Source organism: Papilio machaon, chromosome 9, assembly GCF_912999745.1.
Source record: "Papilio machaon chromosome 9, ilPapMach1.1, whole genome shotgun sequence".
NCBI lineage: Eukaryota > Metazoa > Arthropoda > Insecta > Lepidoptera > Papilionidae > Papilio > Papilio machaon.
The window spans coordinates 8,364,470-8,382,664 of NC_059994.1; the positions used below are offsets into that span (position 1 = coordinate 8,364,470).

Here is an 18,195-nt window from a genome sequence, read left to right on the forward strand (position 1 = left end):
CTTCTTGTGTTTTTTCCGCACTGCCCCAGCGTGTGGCGCCCCCACTGGGGAAATGTTACAATCGCGCACGATGAAGTCGACAACATTTTTTGGCAAAATAAAACAACCATATGTTTTAGGTTATGTAGCAGATGAGTTTTTTTAATGTTTTTAAAGTTTGCCGTAGGTTTCTAAGACTAAAATGCCTGTTCAAAACATATTGTTCTCTGTTTAGTCATAGATAAATATAGGGATGACGATATATTTTATACAGAGATTTGATCTCAGAAACCAACATTAATCATAAGTTTCCAGTGCTAAATCATGCACAAACATACTATAATCCTTGTTATTTCTGGAAATAAGTGGCAATAAAAACTATGGTAAAACAAAAAAATCATACTAATAGTGAATTTGACACAAAAACAAATACTTTTAAATAGCTACTTTTTATATAAACGTCAAGTAAAGGATAACTTTGGTGTTTGATAACTGTTTTCTCTTTACGTTAGAGCACGTTATGCCGCAAGAAATTGAAAGTGTTTAGAGCCGAGGAATCACTCTCATTTTCTGACCGCAATGAAAATGTTGTCGACTTCTGTCCGCAGAGAGTGAAATGTAGGCGCGTGCGGGGCTCGTGACAGACGCAGTCGCGTGCCCGCTGCATACACATCTCGGTAAAATGTAATATCTTAAGAACTTAGTTTTGGTTGGGTTAAGTTAAGAAACAGGATGGAGTTATAAAAGAAATTAATTTTAAAACATTTTTATTACAAATATTTGGAACAATTGTAGAAAAAATTTAAACACACAAAAAATGTAATCAACAATATCACAAAATGTGACAAAACAAAAACTTCACATTTGAAAATTCTGAACTGGCAGCGTCGATAGAACGGCGTAAGTATTTTGTGGCTCGGGTGAATTGGAACAGGACGTGGAGACAAAATATTGCACATTAATCCTTTAAAAGAGACGATCGACACTTCATTTGATTTGGCAAAGCGCTATCTATGTCACACAGTACCTGTGTGTGCTTTATGCAATAGATAACGAATTTATACCTTGTACAGTACTTAAGCTTGCAATGGATTCAGTCACGCTTCAATTTGGATCGGGTTAACATTGTCGTGACGTCAGCGGCAGCGGCGGCAGTGACGTCACTAGCAGCGACGGCGACGTCGGCGGCGGCAGCGGCGGCGGCGACGTCGGCTGCAAGAACGTCGGCGACGTCGACGTCGACGTCGGCTGCAAGAACGTCGGCGACGTCGACGTCGACTACGTCGCCGGCAACGCCGCCGTCTGCGACACTACAACAATACAAATGTAGAAGCCAATAACACCGTTGACGGATATGGTGTCTTATGTGTCGGTTATCGTGTGAAAAGTGCTTCGACCTTATTACCAGAACTGTAAATTACAATTTGATGGTCTCTAAAATAATAATAAACTTATACTAAAGTAACAGAAGGAGAACTCACACGTCTACATGAGCGGCGTCTCCTGCGCCGGCGGCCGCAGGCGTCCGACTCCTCTCTGGACAAGGAGCCGCTGTCCGCCCAGGGTCTGTCTTTCATTGCGCGGCTACTTAACACAAATATTACCAAAGTTTTAATACTTTTCATCCAGTACATTGAAGCGGACAATAAACTAAATCGTGATCACTTATTTATGATATCGAAGCACCTATTTCAAGTTATAACATTTACTTACCGTCTAGATTTGTCATCGTCGACCTCCTGCCGATCTCTGGAAAATTGAATTATTGTTATAGCATAGCACATTTCAAGTTGATTGTAAGATTTGCGTGAAATCGGAAAATTGATGAGAAAAATAATATGTTTTTCTATTTACGCAGATGAAGGTCTTTTATCCTTAGGCTCGGATTCTGCTTTCTTCTTAAATGCAGCTTTCTCGGCAGCGTATTCCGCGTTGCGTCGGGCGACCGCTGCCCGCCGGCGCCTGCCGCAAAAATCAAAGCAAATAAGCTTAAACAATTGTAATGGTCGTAAAAAATACCAGTAAATATATTTTTAGTCTCTTATTTGTGGCTTAGAACCCTAGACCTATAGAATTAAAGGATCTAGCATTTTTGTATTATATTACTTCTGCTGTAGGTCGACGTATGTCTTGAGGCGGGCGGTGTAGCGCGGCGCGTCGGTCTCGCTGCGCTTGCGCATGAACAGCAACAGGTCATCGTTCAGCCGCTTCTCCTCCTTCACTTCAGGGTCGCCGTTGCAGCTGCCCGTCATGATCTGCACACCCCGAACATATAACATCTAACTTAGGGTACCCTTCTATCCTCACAATCACATACATAAGCTTATAAACATACAACATTCAACTCTACACTTCACGGCGTAAAATAGATGTGCCACAATCCTTTAACTTCGTCTAAATAATAAATTCTTTTACTTTTCTGTTTCTCCAACATTGGCAAAATCCCTGCGGAAAACATCTATCTTAATTGATTGTAACCAGTGAAAATTATTGTAACTTCACATGTAAATCTCTACTAACTGTCATCTCTACAATATAATCATCAGATGTTGTTTGAAGTTATTTTACAAACACTTTACAGTTTGAAAACTTGATTATAGTATCAATGTAGAAGTCCACAGTATGGATAATTGAACAAATAATACATCTTTTGGTGTACTACCGTAAGAATTTATATCTTAAAATTCATCAATAATGGTTAAAACCTTAACGTAATTCTATTGTGCTAATCGAGACCCATCATCATCAGCTCACTATACGTCCCCACCGAAGGGCTCGGAGCCTACCCCAAGTTAGGGGTGACTAGGCCATAGTCAACCACGCTGGCCAAGTGCGGGTTGGTTGACTTCACACATACTGACGACCCATACTGAATTCAATACTGCCAGATTGCGTTGCTACGTCGTACGCAATTTACCATTGATGAGTCGAATTTCACGGTATAAAAATTAATGAAATACTCTGCTTACCAAACATTAAGTGCCGTCGGCCAACATAAACATAAAATATTATATAAAATTTAGGTAAAACAATAAATGTCACTATAAAATACAAGACATAACTGTGAGAAACATTTTGTTTTTGAGAACGACAATCTTCTTTCTTTGAAATTACATCAGATTTGTTCAACTGATTATAAACGGACAGTTCAAAGGTAATAAAACTCTTTTCTTAAATAAAAACTCCTTTAATACATCCTTGTACAATATAATTAAATAATTGTATACATCTGGATTATATTTATTAAACCTTTTCATATGTGTGCAACATATAACATGCTAATTTGCAAATAAAACATGGTATTAAATTCGCGTAGCAAGAAAACGTAAGAAAATCTTTCGACATTCATCTGAAGCGCGCGACAAGCGAGAAACTAAACTCGTACATTTATTTCCATTAAAAAAATATATGGGTTAATGGGATCTCGGTTCGGAAGCATTAAGAAAGTAGGTATTAATAATATTAACATCGGTTATCTCGAGTGCTTTATTCTTAGAGGCGTTAGATATATTTTTGTGCGGCGCAACCGTAAGGAAATTCAAAAGTTAAAAATATACGTTCGGTATGAGTCGGGCGGTTCCGCGCCGCGCCGCCCGCCGCCACCGCAGTGCTCGCCCGCCGCCGTCGCCGCCGCCCGACATGCGTCTGCGCACATTTGGGCGGGGAACGATACGGATCCTTTGATTTCTCTATTAAAATATCCCTAAATCTTATATTATCTCCCAAAACCGTGATGCTAATCAACTATGGAGCAGTAGTGATGTTCGAATCGTTAAGCGATATCCATTCAAAGAAAGCTTATTGAAGGAATTCAAAACAGTGCAACAGTGGATCTAATGTTATTTTCGTGCCATTCATATGTCTAGGTATTAGTGTTTGATACTCGAAAGCATAGGCATCTAATGAAATTGTGTGATAAAAGTACCTGAAATTAAAATATTTGTAATGAACCGAACACCAAAATTTGATATGAACATAGTATGCATTCCATAACAATATGTGCCGTAGCGGCCCCATTGGACAGTTCACCTGCGCTTATTGTTGTTTATAAATAGCCAAGACAGTGACCTAAACTCAAAAAAATGACGTCACAAAAAGAAGACAGTGATGTAATTGACGTTTGTGACGAGAAACCCGACAAACCAGAACGTAGAGATTCCAAAGATCTAACCGAATTGCCACCCAGCGGGACCTCCCTGCACAAGAGGCGGAGAGGCGAGGCGCCTGCGTCCCTGTCTGTCAGAGCACCCCAGACCCCTTCTGAAACCGACGGTTCCTCCCCGTACACGGGGGCCCCGACTCTCGAGGAGTACTGGAGGTTGAGCGATGGCAGCCCGGACGCCGAAGCTTTGTGCGAGAGTATGCTGCAGCGACTGAAAGACCGCGACGATCCTCTCTCCAAACGAGGAAAGGAACTCGCCCTTAGGACTAAAGATACACTGGAAGCTTTGGACCAGCTCGAGAAACTCCTAGAACTGCTGGACCAATTCGTGACATTGAAAGAACATAACGCACGCCTTTTGAAAAGGCTGCGAGATGTAAACCATTTGAAAAAGTTGCACGAAGCTCACAAGAGAATAGACCAGGAGTCTGAGAGATTAAAAGAAGAGGGGAGGGAGTTGGAGCTTATAAATGAGGCGTTGGATGCTGAGTTGGAATGTGAGTACGGACAGGCGATATTCGACTCGATGATGGCCGGTGGGAGAAGTATGAAGAGAACGGGGTCTAAGGTAAAAGGACACGGTCGATTCGGCAGTTCTCTGCTCAGAAAGCAGAGGTCTAGATCCGCAGGGGGAGAGGAGAGTGACGCTTCTCCCGCTACTCCTATACGACGGAGATCGGATCTGGTGTTCTCGAAGGAAGTTGAGAAATCAAAAGTTTCTAAGTGGACTAGAGTGAAAGCTGCTTTTAGGTAAGATGCAGTTTGCAGCTATTACTTTGCTCAGACAATTTTATTCTTTTTTTGTATTCTTAAGTAAATATCTAACAAATACTAGCGTCTGGGATAGTATTACGATAAAATGAGTAAATTTAAAATTGACGAGTGTCGAAGATTTGTTTTCTTGATTCAATGGTGAAGGGTTTTTCTACTAGCTATAATGTAAAAATTACTGAACTGCTGCAGAAGTTATGATTAAAATCAAGTTCAAATATATTAAAATAGTGGCACATCTCATCCGGCACATTGATCCTCACACGTACGTTAATTACCAATAAGTGAGGGTTTCGACGAGTGACGTACAAATGTCGATAAATCCAAAGCCGACGTGCGCTGGACAGGTGATACTGCGCACTCCACACCGCCCCGAGGATAAACAAACCTTGTACGTGTTGCAAAGTATGCTCTACATAAAGTTCGCAGTTTCGCTCAAATGTTTACGGGGAAAAAAATTAGCACAAGGTTATGTAAATTTATAAGGAAACTAAACATCAGATTTCACTTTGCATAACTTAAATTATACGATTTCTTTTCAAAAACAATGGAAGAAGACCTGAAATATAAAACAGTTCAGCAAATTTGTGTATATTCAACACTCACTGTCGTCCGCGACTCCGTCCGCGCAGATTTTAAAAAAAAACTTAATTAGTCGCCTATCTGTTCTTCCAGACTATGCCTAAACCTATGTCAAATTTCTTAGAGATCCGTTGAGCTGTTTTTGAGATACCTTCAAACAAACATCCATCCATCCTTCCATATAAAGATTCGCATTTATAATATTAGTAAAAAGTAAGATAATAAAGATAGTGTTAATTACTTTTTTTTAAATTTAATTTAGGTTATGTCAATTTATTATAATATTAACTTTATTTATCATAAATTAAGTAAATTATAAACGACTTGGAACTCACATTGTTAGAAACTTGATTTAAATATTAGGTCCTTACATATGAAATTGGCGTTTTGTATGGGAGGAACAAAAAGTCGAATATTTTTTAATATAATATATTTAATTAATCAAAGTTTGAACCATTATTTTCTATGCACTTTTGCCATCTCATAGGTAGTTCATTGATCCCTTTACTAAAAAAACCAGTCGGACGGGAATCAATAAAATCTTTGAAGGCGATTTGGACTGCCCCATCGGAGTTGAATTTTTTCCCTTGCAAGAAGTTATCCAAATTTCGAAAAAAATTGTAATCTGTTGGAGCAAGGTCCGGGGAGTACGGAGGATGTCTTAGACTTTCCAATTGAAGCTCTTCTAATTTAGTAGCCGTCTGTTGCGCAGTGTGTGGTCTAGCGTTGTCGTGAAGCAGCAGTGGCGTGGAGCGATTGACCAGCCTAGGTTGTTTAGCCGCTAGCTTTTCCATCATGGTTTGCAATTGCTGACAATAGACATCAGCCGTAATAGTCTGGCCAGATTTGAGAAAACTGTAATGAACAATACCGGCACTAGTCCACCAAACGCTTACAAGTAACTTTTTTGGGGTTAATTTTCGCTTGGGGCAGGATTTGGCTGGCTGGCCAGGATCCAACCATTGCGCTGAGCGCTTCCGATTATCGTAAAGAACCCATTTTTCATCACAGGTAATGATTCGGTTTAAAATACCTTCATTATTGTGCCGGTTTAGTAATGTAACGCAACAGTCGACGCGCGTTTGCCGGTTTGCTTCAGTCAATTCGTGAGGTACCCACCTTTCAAGCTTTTTAATCTTCCCAATTTGCTTCAAGTGAATTAAAACAGTTTTATCACTAACATCGCAGCCTGCAGCTAACTAGGACGTGGTTTGCGATGGATCCGCTTCCACAATAGCCTTCAACTCTTCATTATAATAATAATAATAATAATAATGACAGCGGCCGTCACCGAAAAATGTCACTGAATTTTTAATATTTTATTAAGAAAAATCTATAAAATTAAACAAGAAATAAATATGTGGAATAATAATAATAATAATAAGGAACCATAATTCAGAGGACAAAATTGAGCCGCGTCGGAGATGCGCACGCCTAAGACCTGCTGCGCTCACCTCGCTGAGCCTAATACCATCAACGTCGGAAGAAGATGAGTCCCCGACCGCTAGTGAGGAGGAGCCAGCGCCGTCCACCCCGCCACGAAGACCTGTGCGGGGCCGTGGTCGGCCACCGTCGGCACGCTTGGGGCCTGCGGGACGCATCCCGCACCCGGCCCCCGCTACCGGTGGTGTAGTGCGCCGCATGAGATGGACTTCAGAACTAAACGAGAGTGTCATGCGCGCGTATTACCAGGCAACAGAGGTGGAAACAAACCTCACAGCGTATCGTGGTAGGATGTTGTCTCTGTTTCAGGTCCTTCAACCAAATACCGCCGTCACGGCTCAGCGCTTATCGGATCAAGTGCGGGTCATACTGCGGTCGCGTCGGCTGGATGACTCCGTTCTTGACCGTCTACGCACTGAAATACGTTCCAGCCTTAGGGACACGGAGTCTGCACCTACGGCGCCGCTAAACGTTGACTGTGTAGACAGTCGGCCACTGACGCCAATAGCACCGTTAAACGTAGGCGCAAGTGATACTATAGCTGAGAACGTAAGTAGCCAGGATAATGAGCATATGAGGAGAACTTTGGAGGAGGCCATTAAGGAATTTAAAGATGTCCCTACATTAAGTAGATCGCGGTTACCGCGTTTGCCTATTCATAGGGGTAGTTTGGCTATTGTAAATCAAATGAACGCACTACTAGCGCCGTATTTTGATGCTAGTAGTAGCTTAGCAGAAACACACTCTATTCTGTATTGCGGGGCTGTCGCAGTGTGCCGTATGGTAGGTGTCAAACTTAATATCAAAAATACCCAAACCGTACCACACACCTATAGCAAACCAGCCTGGCAAGCCAGAATTGAACGTCGCATTAACACCTCGCGAACTTTAATAGCCAAACTACTAAACTTCCGTGCTGGGAACACTCGGCCGAAAGTTATGCGTTTTGTGACCCAGGCATTTTCCGGGACTAATATTAGTCCCAATAATTACATACTTAGAGTCACGGAACGCATAGACTTTTATAAGCAGAAGATCTGCGCTTGGGCGAACCGCATACGCAGGTACAAAAAACGAGCGGACAGATTTATTCTTAATCGTCGCTTCCAAAGTGATCAAAAGGGTGTTTATAGAGGCTGGGAGCAACCTAGTGAAGGTGTGAATGACAGGCAACTCCCAAATCCAGACGATTTAAACAATTTTTGGCGTGGAATATGGTCGGTGTCTGTCAATCATACAGAATCAGACTGGGTTGAAGCTGTCGGACAGGGATGTGAACAGATACCAGTTATGGATCCTATTACAATAGAACCTTGTGACGTGAGTTGTGCAATCCGTTCGGCTCATAACTGGAAAAGTCCTGGGCCGGATGGATTGCCCAATTTCTGGATCAAATGGTTCAACAGTTCACATTTCTGTCTGGCAGCTCAATTCCAGGCTGCCATCGACCTGGGTAGTCTCCCAGCCTTTATGACCACAGGGGTCACCCACCTTTTGTTCAAGTCCGGTTGTACCACGGAAGCTAAGAACTATAGACCCATTACTTGTTTACCAACATTATATAAGTTGCTTACATCCATTTTGAGCTCAAAATTAACAAAGCATCTCAAAGATCTTTTGGCCAAAACTCAAAATGGATGTAGGCCTGGGTCCCGTGGTACGAAGGAACTACTCCTCATAGATATGACCATCAACCAACAGGTCCGTCGAAATAGGAAAAACCTCTGCACTGCCTGGGTCGATTATAAAAAGGCCTATGACTCGGTGCCGCACTCGTGGTTGAGGAGAGTACTAGAGCTATACAAAGTTGATGTAACTCTATGTACTTTCCTCAGTTCATGTATGCGGCAGTGGGTTACTAGACTCTCTTTACCTGGGAGTGCGGCGCCTATTTTGAACGGACTTATAAAGATTGAGCGGGGGATTTTCCAGGGTGACAGCTTGAGTCCGCTGTGGTTCTGCCTGGCCTTGAATCCTTTAAGCACATTGCTAAACGAATCAAGGCTGGGCTTTCAGCTTCGTAGAGGGGGTGAAGTCATATCTCATCTTCTATACATGGATGACCTCAAGCTTTTCGCATCGAAAAAGACCGACCTAGTGGAACTGCTCAAAATAACTGAAAAGTTCAGTAGTTCCATCGGGATGGACTTTGGTGTCGAAAAGTGTGCGGTCATGTATGTACAGCGGGGGAGAGTTGCAAGCTCTGATGGGCTACAACTCACCGAAAGTATGTCCTTCAGATCCCTCTCCGAAGGTGAGACCTACAAGTACCTTGGTATATCACAGTCGTTGGGTATTGTTGATGAGGATGTAAAACATCTGATAAAAGCACGATTCATTGGCCGCCTGAGAAAAGTCCTAAATAGTCTTCTATCAGGTGGTAACAAGTTTCGCGCTTTTAACAGCTGGGTTATGCCCTCGTTAACTTACTCCTTTAGTATACTAAGGTGGACTCAAACAGAGCTGGATATCTTGGATCGAAGGGTCCGTTGCATGCTGACCACACATCGGATGCATCACCCACGATCGTCGGTTATGAGATTGTATATCCCACGGAAATGTGGTGGCCGAGGCCTCCTCAATGCTAAGGACATGCATAACCGTGAGGTATACAATCTACGGGAGTATTTCCTGAAAATCGATGAGGGGATACATCGAGATGTGGTGTCAGTAGATAAGGGGCTCACCCCGCTCTCTCTTAATAACGAGAACTGGCGTAAACACCCAGTGTTGAGCACCTCCGAGCGTTTAGATATATGGAAGAGCAAGGAGTTACACGGCAGGTTTTATCGGGCTCTGCATGGGCCTGATGTAGACCTGCCTGCCTCTGTGAACTGGCTACGTTTCGGTGACCTCTTTGGGGAGACCGAGGGCTTTGTCTGTGCAATTATGGACGAAGTTATCAAGACGAACAACTACCGGAAGTACATTATGAGGGACGGCACGCTAGATGTCTGTCGTTTGTGCCACTGCCCTGGCGAGTCCCTCAGACATATCACTTCCGGTTGTTCTCGCCTTGCTAACTCCGAGTACTTGCACAGACACAACCTAGTAGCCAGAATAATCCATCAACAACTTGCTCTTAAGTATGGTCTGATCGCTTCAGAGGTACCGTACTACAAATACACACCGGAGCCAGTTCTCGATGATGGTCATATCACGCTCTACTGGGATCGATCTATTATCACAGACAGGACTATTGTAGCCAATAAGCCTGATATCGTGATAATAGATCGATCTGCGAGACATACGATAATTGTTGACGTAAGTATTCCCCATGACTGTAATCTCGTGAAGGCAGAGACAGACAAGATGTCAAAATATTTGGATCTCGCGCACGAGATTACAGCCATGTGGCATATGGAGTCAACAATTATCGTACCGATAGTGCTGTCCGTGAATGGATTAATCGCGAAGAGCCTCGATCACCACCTAGAGAGGCTCTCGCTCGGTAAGTGGGTGAAGGGCCAGGCACAGAAGGCGGTACTCCTGAGCACGGCACGCATTGTGAGGAGGTTTCTGTCTCTGGAGGCCTAACCGCCGGTAGCTTGGGCCCAAGGCTCCGCTGCCGACGTATCCAGATTTTTTATATTTTTTTTAATATTGTTTAAGATTTTATTAAGAAAAATATATAAAATTAAACAAGAAATAAATATGTGGAATAATAATAATAATAATAATAATAATCTTTATTTCAAGCCACAGATACAAGCTCATTAATTAGTTAGTAGGATACTTACGAACTATGTTAGTAACAATACAATAAGCTAAGCTAATAATTATCAACTTGAGTCTCAGGCCGTCCACGGGGCTTGTTCTGCAGATCGAAATTTCCAGAACGAAAACGTTGGAACCAAAAACGAACTGTGTTTTCTTTTGCAACACGACCGCCATACACATCATTCACCCTTCGAGTCGTTTCCGCAGCACTAGTGCCACGGTGGAACTCGTACTCGTAAATAATGCGATATTTTAAGTTTTCCATTTTGTAAAATGAGTTACGCAAACAGAAAAAAACAGAAGAAAAAAAACAAATGAATGACGGTCATCGAACCACAAATACATGAGTCTATAGCTGTACAAATTTGAATTTGGAATTCCTTACCAAAGAGGAGAAATTCGTGATTAAAGTGGCCAGTACGAAAAACGCCAATTTCATATGTAAGGACCTAATATTTATAGCTTCTTTTGTCCAGTCTGATTATTTTACACAACTATAACTGTCTATATAAATCTTATATTCCACCATGCATAACCTACTTTGACACCCTTCATTTTAAACTTAAAAAAACATTAATTATATGTAAAATGAAACATCAAAGGGATTATTTTGCATTTTAACAACTACGTTTGCTCTTCTGTAAGACATGACGAATGACATCAAAGAAGATTCAGGAATATTAAAAAATATATAGTGATATGTTTCTTAATCCTTTGATAAATCATAAATAAATCTTATAAAATACATTCTGACATCTACACTTGTAGTTATAGTTAATTTTATTACGGTTTTTTTTATGTCATAAGGTGGCCAATGAGCAAGAGGCCGCCTTAATTCGCCGGAATAGCGAAGCAACCGTTGCCTATAAACATCTGCAATTACAGATTACGTGCGTCCCCTTCTCCGCTATATCCACTACCCCTTCCCATCAACCCCCTATAAGAAAAGGGTGGGAAGGGAACGTGGACTAAAATTATTCCTCCGGCACAAAATTCTGTATTGTAAAATCAAGGAAAATACCTTTTTAATCTGAGAACATGTCCACATACATTTTTCTACGTTGAACTTTTGCATGGACTAAAACGTAACGATGGTGTTCTTGTTAATTAATCTTGCTGACCGTTGGTTTCTGAGTCCAAAATCTTTGTATAAAATATATCGTCATCCCAGTTTTAAACGGGAATTTGTCTCAGAAATCCACTATTATCTTCTAAATGCGAATGTTTGGATGGATATTTGTTAGAATGTATCTTCAGAACGACTCAACAGATCTTGTAGAAATTTAGTATAGATGTAGAACACAGTCTGGAAGAACTTCACTCGATAACTACGCAGACATAGAACATTGACCCGAGTAACATATGAGATCCTTTTCACCCTTTTTAACTTCTGTACAGACGAAGTCGCAGGCTAAATCTAGTAAAATATTATACGTTAAAAATTACGACGAACATTGATATAAAAATTCTCGTCCGTAATAAATGAAAAATCTTTATAATTACTAGAGTTGGAATAAATATAATAAAATTATGGATACGATGGAAATATATTGATAGTAAATAATTTAAATAAGTATTTTAATTAAAGAAAGCTTTTATTAATACAAAGTATGTACATTTATGTACCTATGTAATAACTATATATAAAATATTTACAAATAAACATAATAACATTATTTATGTAACCGCAAACAAAAAAATTGTGTAACCAGCAAAGTACGCTTTAAAAATATCGTAGAATCGCTGCGGAGATTGCTCCATAAATTTTGAGACGAGACGAAATTACGCGAGTATAGTTTTTGTGTTTAAAAAATAGTTCCGCTCCTACTTTAATAACATAGCAATAAAATTAAAATTTATTTAGATGCCTAAAAAATAAACTTTTCAATGAAATTACACCAATATTTACTATTGTTTGCAGTTTTAATTCGAAGCTTTGTAGATGTATTTTAATTCAGTTTTTTTTTATTGTAGAATTATAATTTATTACGTCTGAACTTTGACATATTTTTTTGAAAATTAAAAAAAAACATTAAACCCTACTGTCTGTACTCCTACAACGATCCGGGGAAGAATAGGATTCGAACGAAGAAACATTATAATTCATTGAAGTAAAATTATTCAAATCTTCACCCGGTAGATATTTGCTTTTCATGCAAAATTCGGTTCGGCCAACAAAACGTCACGATGGAATTGAACCAACATTGAATCGGGCAAGAAACTATATTCTGAATGGTTTATGAAATATATTATTTAACAATAATTTAAGTTGTCAAAATAATTTGAACACGATCAGTAAATAAAAGCTCTGTAACACTGTCTCCATAAACAAAGCGCGCCGAACATAGGAATTTGTCAGTAAGCCAACTGTAGGTGTCAGAACACGGCTGACAATTTCACGAACGATTTCTCGTAATTTTACTCGTAACATTGTCGTTAATTTGGAAAATTGTTCCTAATTTGTACATTTATTGCAGTACTTAAAAAGATCATTGTAGCCATTAAATTATAACATAAGTAGATTTTGACTGATATCATTTAAACTATACAAATGAAATAAAATATTGTGATGTACTTAAAGGCAATAATACTAAAAAAAAAAGTAACAAAAATCCAAACTAAAGTTACTACGGCAAAGGTCTCTTAATTGCATTGATTTACAAACAATAAACCTTTTTACATAAATACACAATCTAAAATTTCCTTTACACAGGTGGGAAAAAGCCCAATGGCCTCCATCGACGTATGGAGGCGCGGCCGCCGTGGCTGCGGGCGCTATGGTGGGCGCGGTGGCTTTAGCAGGCTCTTCACCTTACACCTTGGCCCAGCCCGAACCCCGGGACTCTGCCAGCCTCACGCCGGGCAGCGCACTCTCACTGACTCCCAACTCTTCCTGCGAGGAATTGAGAATTGATGGAGGTAATAAAAAAAAATCATATCATTAAATATTACAATCAAAATATTATAACGAGTCGATATGATGCTTATGTAGTCTTCATCTACATGTAGCAACGAATGACAATTTACGTTAAAACCAACGATTACTATGATGGTAGAGCCAGTAGACTTCGGTGGCTCAAGGGTTAAGCACTTAACTTGCAAATCTGCAGGTCCTGGGTTCGAATCCCGCCATGTACCAATGTGTTTTTCGATTTACATATGTACATTTATCCGACATTACGGTGAAGAAAAACATCGTGATACAACCTGCACATATCTGAGAAGAAATTCAATGATATGTGTGAAGTTAACCAACCTGCACTTGGCCATCGTAGTTGACTATGGCCTAGTCACCCCTAACTTGGGGTAGGCTCCGAGCCCCTCGATGGGGACGTATAGTGAGGTGATGATGATGAGAGCCAGAGTAGTAACAGCAGTTGTACGGCGATAAGAAGGACCTAATAATCTTAGAGATTATAATACTTTCCTGATAAAGTGCTGGTCTCTATCAAAAGTTTCATTAGTAAGTGTATACATTTAATCATCTAGTTAATTTTAATTTGGTTAAAATTGTACATAGCAACATCTGCCAAATTAACGATTATCGATTCCCGTATCGATTGTTTACGTTAAAGTCGGATCAAAGACGAGAACTGCGCGATGTGCGATGTACGAGATGTGTCGTAATGAAGTAATCAAATTGTACGGGTTTTACGAATGAAAATAGAACAAAACACTTTCCCGTTTTTTATCGTGCGGTGCAAACCAGTTGGTTATTTTGATGGTTGTATGCTGTATGAGTTATTTTTGTGACTAATCGATAACTTTATTGCCCGGATTGAATTGCAGAAGGTAGTGTTTTTTCGCCGATAAATATAATATTTGTACTTCGGTTCTTCATCTCCAGTAGTGTAAAAAGCTCGATCGATTTTTCAGAGTTTAACATTGAAGATATTCGATTCGTACTCTAATTGAAATTATTATAGAAGTAGTTGAGTTATTAGTTTTTTTTTAAATTAACTGTCTGGGTTTATTTAACTCTAGTATTGTTGCAGGTAACTGTCGCAAGAGCGTTGTGTTGCGTTGCGATGATCAGGACTCCGCTTTTCTTCAAGCACCTATGCAGGTGAATCTTAAAACGAAGATTTTTATTAATAACTAAAGGACAATGGGCAAATTTGTATGGAGTCTGGGCCAACATCTCAACAGTGATGAAACCCATGCCAATTGAAAGATTATGGGGTGTTATTTAATTCATACTATGGCAGCCATGTCGAAATCGAGTGCGAACATGGTGTTTTCGAGCATTAAAAAATATAATAATTACCATGGGAGTTAGTAGCATTAGCGTGTTGTGTTTTATATTTAAGAGAAAAAAAAACAACATGCTTATTTGTTTATTGCTTTATTATCATTTACTCGTATTACATAGATTTAAACATTTTTTTCGAACTACAATAATATTTTAATAATATACAAACATCTGTTACATTTTTGTTTCGGTAAAAAAACAAAAATGTAACAGATTTTATTAAATGTAACAAATATTATTGTAGTTCGAAAACAATGTTTAAATCTATGTAGTAAATGATAATAAAGCAATAAACAAACAAACATGTTGTTTTTTTTTTCTCTTAAATATAAAACACAACACGCTAATGCTACTAACTCCCATAGTAATTATTATATTTTTGAATGCTCGAAAACACCATGTTCGCACTCGATTTCGACATGGCTGCCATAGTATGAATTAAATAACACCCCATAATCTTTCAAATGGCATGGGTTTCATCACTGTTGAGATGTTGGCCCAAAATGCCCATTGTCCTTTAGATGAAGAAGCTAGTCACAAATACTTTTTTTGTCTGGAAATGCTACACTAATTAAAAGATGTAGAAGTTTTTGATAAAAATATAGTTTACCATTTCAATATTATATTATCATCTTTCCGTGCGCTGTTTACAATTAGCATTATGAATTTTTAACTCTGTTAGTTTCCCTGTTTGGTTTTATACTAGCCGTCACCCGTGACTGTTCGCGCGGAATTAAAAAACTTAGTAAGCAACCCATGCGTTCTTTCAGATTATATACTTCTGATACCTAGATGTAATTTATTGTCAGGATGACAGTTCAACATCGCCATCGCCGAACAAACTGCACAAGAGCCCGTGGGGCAAGATGCGTGACATTATCCAGACTCACCGTGAATCCGTGAAGAAGAAGTCTCGTGGTAAAAGCTCGGGCGAGGTGTTGCCGGCGCGCCGCCGCTCGCTCAGCGACGCAGGCGACAGCGACGCCCCACCCGCACTCACAATAACCATACCATCGTCTGAGGAGCTTGGTAATTTCTAGCGTTGCACTAATTAATAATAACTACATTGGTAATCTTTAAATTTCTCTAAATTTTTCTTTTTGGGTTAATTTGTACTAAAGACCCGATCTTAAATTTTTTTGTACTAATAGAAAAAGTATTTCCGAATGTTTTAGCAAGTAAAAGCTGTTGTATCTATTTTTATTAATTGATCTGTATCTTATGGGATAACTTTGGTAACACTTCAAAGAATACTTTAAGACTACCTTGTACCTACGATTTTTCCGCGCGGAATTAAAAAACTTAGTAATAGCTTATTCGCTTTCCAGGCGCTTTTTACAATTGTTATCGTAATTCGTTTATCCGTTTCGGAGATAAGTAATAACAAACAGCCAAACTTTCGTATTTTTTTTTTCGTAATATCTTACAATCATTTTATTTGTAAGATAAGTTTCTTACAATTTAAGTTTTTTTTAGGTTCATCAATGTTTCTGTTGAGGAAAAGTGTCGGCAGCTGCGTAATATTTTTAAAAACAAACAAAAACATCTTGTTTCGCTCTTAAAAATGTAAGGAATTTAAAGGAAGTGATAAAAAAGAGGAATTCTGGAACAACTTTGCATAATATATACATTTTTATATAATAAACATGATTCAGAATTTTGCGAGAAGCCACATCAAAAGTGTTCACAAAATACACGCGCCGGCGCAATTAACACTATCATACATTTAAATAAACATTATTCTGTCGTGTTAGAATTAATTTAATGTTATTTACGATTACAAACTATACAAATCATAACCAACTGCTTACTTTTGCAAATATACACTACATATTGAACTATGTAAATAAAAAAATCTTCACTTTTCTTTCTGTATGAATAAAGTGAAAAAAGAAAAATTTTCAGGTTTTCACAAAAAAAACCTGACGACAAAGTTTTAGGTAATTAGGTAACTAATTCATTCACGTTCTTTGCAAACTTTACAAATGTTATGTACATTTAAAGCGGACGTTATGTAATTTTATTATATGTATATATATATATATATTTTTTCATTAGTCTCTCACAAAAAACTCAATAAGTTTGAATTAATTGAAGTAAACAGCTGCAACAGAATGTTAACACATCCAGTGCCGCCGACTTGTCTAGCGAATTTTTATTTATATTTGTACATAAATAGTTAAAAACACAGTTAGAAATAGAATGGAGAACAGCGGTGCTTATACAGGGTGAGCTGATCCTTTGACACAGGAAGACTGTTTTGTTCGGTAAATTTTCATACATAAACGTTATAGCGATATGTAACGTGTTAAAATTCAGATATTTCTAACAGAGTCGGAGCCATCGCATCCGGTGCTCCGCAAGCAGCGCTCTTTAGAACTGGGCGCACGACCACAGCAGCGCCCCCCTCGACGATCGGTATCCAAGTGGGCGCAAGTGAAACGCGCCTTCCTGTCCTCCGCCTCCGCATCCGTGCCATCCAGCCCCAGCCGACACTCCGCATTCTTTACTGACGCAGGTGAGATACACTTACAACCTTTTTCTACTCAGCAATTATTCTAACAAATAGCAGTTTTAAGTAAAAAAAAAAGTTCTATAGGTTCACATGACTGAATTTTCCGACATTTATCAAACTGAACTATTCTTAAATTGTTTAAACTTTCGTGAGACATAATAATTAATTCATTAAGAAAACGGCTTAACTCACATATAATCGTCCGGTGACGGCACCGACTAGTTTCGGACCCATCGGGGGTCCATCTCTAGGGCGAGTGTTTATTCTGAGGACTTCGCGGTCGCGACGCGCCTCGCACTGATTCTTTATGATCTATTGTTTAGATCTATTAGATCTATGTAATTTTGCAACTCTATTTGAAAATAATAGCCTCTATATTATTTGCACTAAATTATTATTGTTTAGACAAAATAATTCCATTGATTAGCGTTCTTCTCCAGCCAAGGCCTGCTCTGACGTAGCTCGTGCATTTTATCGATACCGGCCGCCACTTAACCGCTTATGAGTAATGTTACCAAAATACAGACGGAATAACAAATGGGGAGCTGGATTAACGGGCTATTAGCGCCTGCCTCCTCGCCATGACTGACGATCGCGTTGACATTTTAAATTGAAATTAAATTCATTCAATATTGCTTTAAGATTTATGTTTACTGGATATTGCTAAAAAACTATGCATTTGTAAAATAAGTTCAGTTATAATCTATACACGTTTATAAAAGAAAATCTCGTTAGTTATTTACAACTATATTTATTTTTTAAGAATTGCTG

General features: G+C 39.2%; 2 protein-coding genes across 3 annotated transcripts; one reads left to right on the forward strand and one right to left on the reverse strand.

Annotated features, from left to right (window-relative positions):
* Positions 1–866: 866 nt before the first annotated feature.
* On the reverse strand, positions 867–3,051 carry LOC106719411 (protamine). Of its 2 annotated transcripts, none has more exons than XM_045679424.1 (6): positions 2,949–3,051; positions 2,086–2,234; positions 1,834–1,941; positions 1,693–1,728; positions 1,461–1,563; positions 867–1,289 (listed from the first exon to the last, which is right to left on the reverse strand). In XM_045679424.1, the coding sequence occupies exons 2-6, from the start codon at positions 2,229–2,231 to the stop codon at positions 1,143–1,145; spliced, it is 540 nt and encodes a 179-aa protein (XP_045535380.1). In that variant the 5' UTR covers positions 2,232–2,234; positions 2,949–3,051; the 3' UTR covers positions 867–1,142. The 2 variants fall into 2 exon arrangements, with proteins under 2 accessions (XP_045535380.1, XP_045535379.1); XM_045679423.1 differs by having other exon boundaries at positions 1,461–1,566.
* A 549-nt stretch (positions 3,052–3,600) lies between these two features.
* On the forward strand, positions 3,601–17,471 carry LOC123721268. The gene is made up of 5 exons (XM_045679500.1): positions 3,601–4,891; positions 13,371–13,576; positions 14,653–14,723; positions 15,719–15,938; positions 17,242–17,471. The coding sequence occupies exons 1-5, from the start codon at positions 4,062–4,064 to the stop codon at positions 17,469–17,471; spliced, it is 1,557 nt and encodes a 518-aa protein (XP_045535456.1). The 5' UTR covers positions 3,601–4,061.
* Positions 17,472–18,195: the final 724 nt, after the last annotated feature.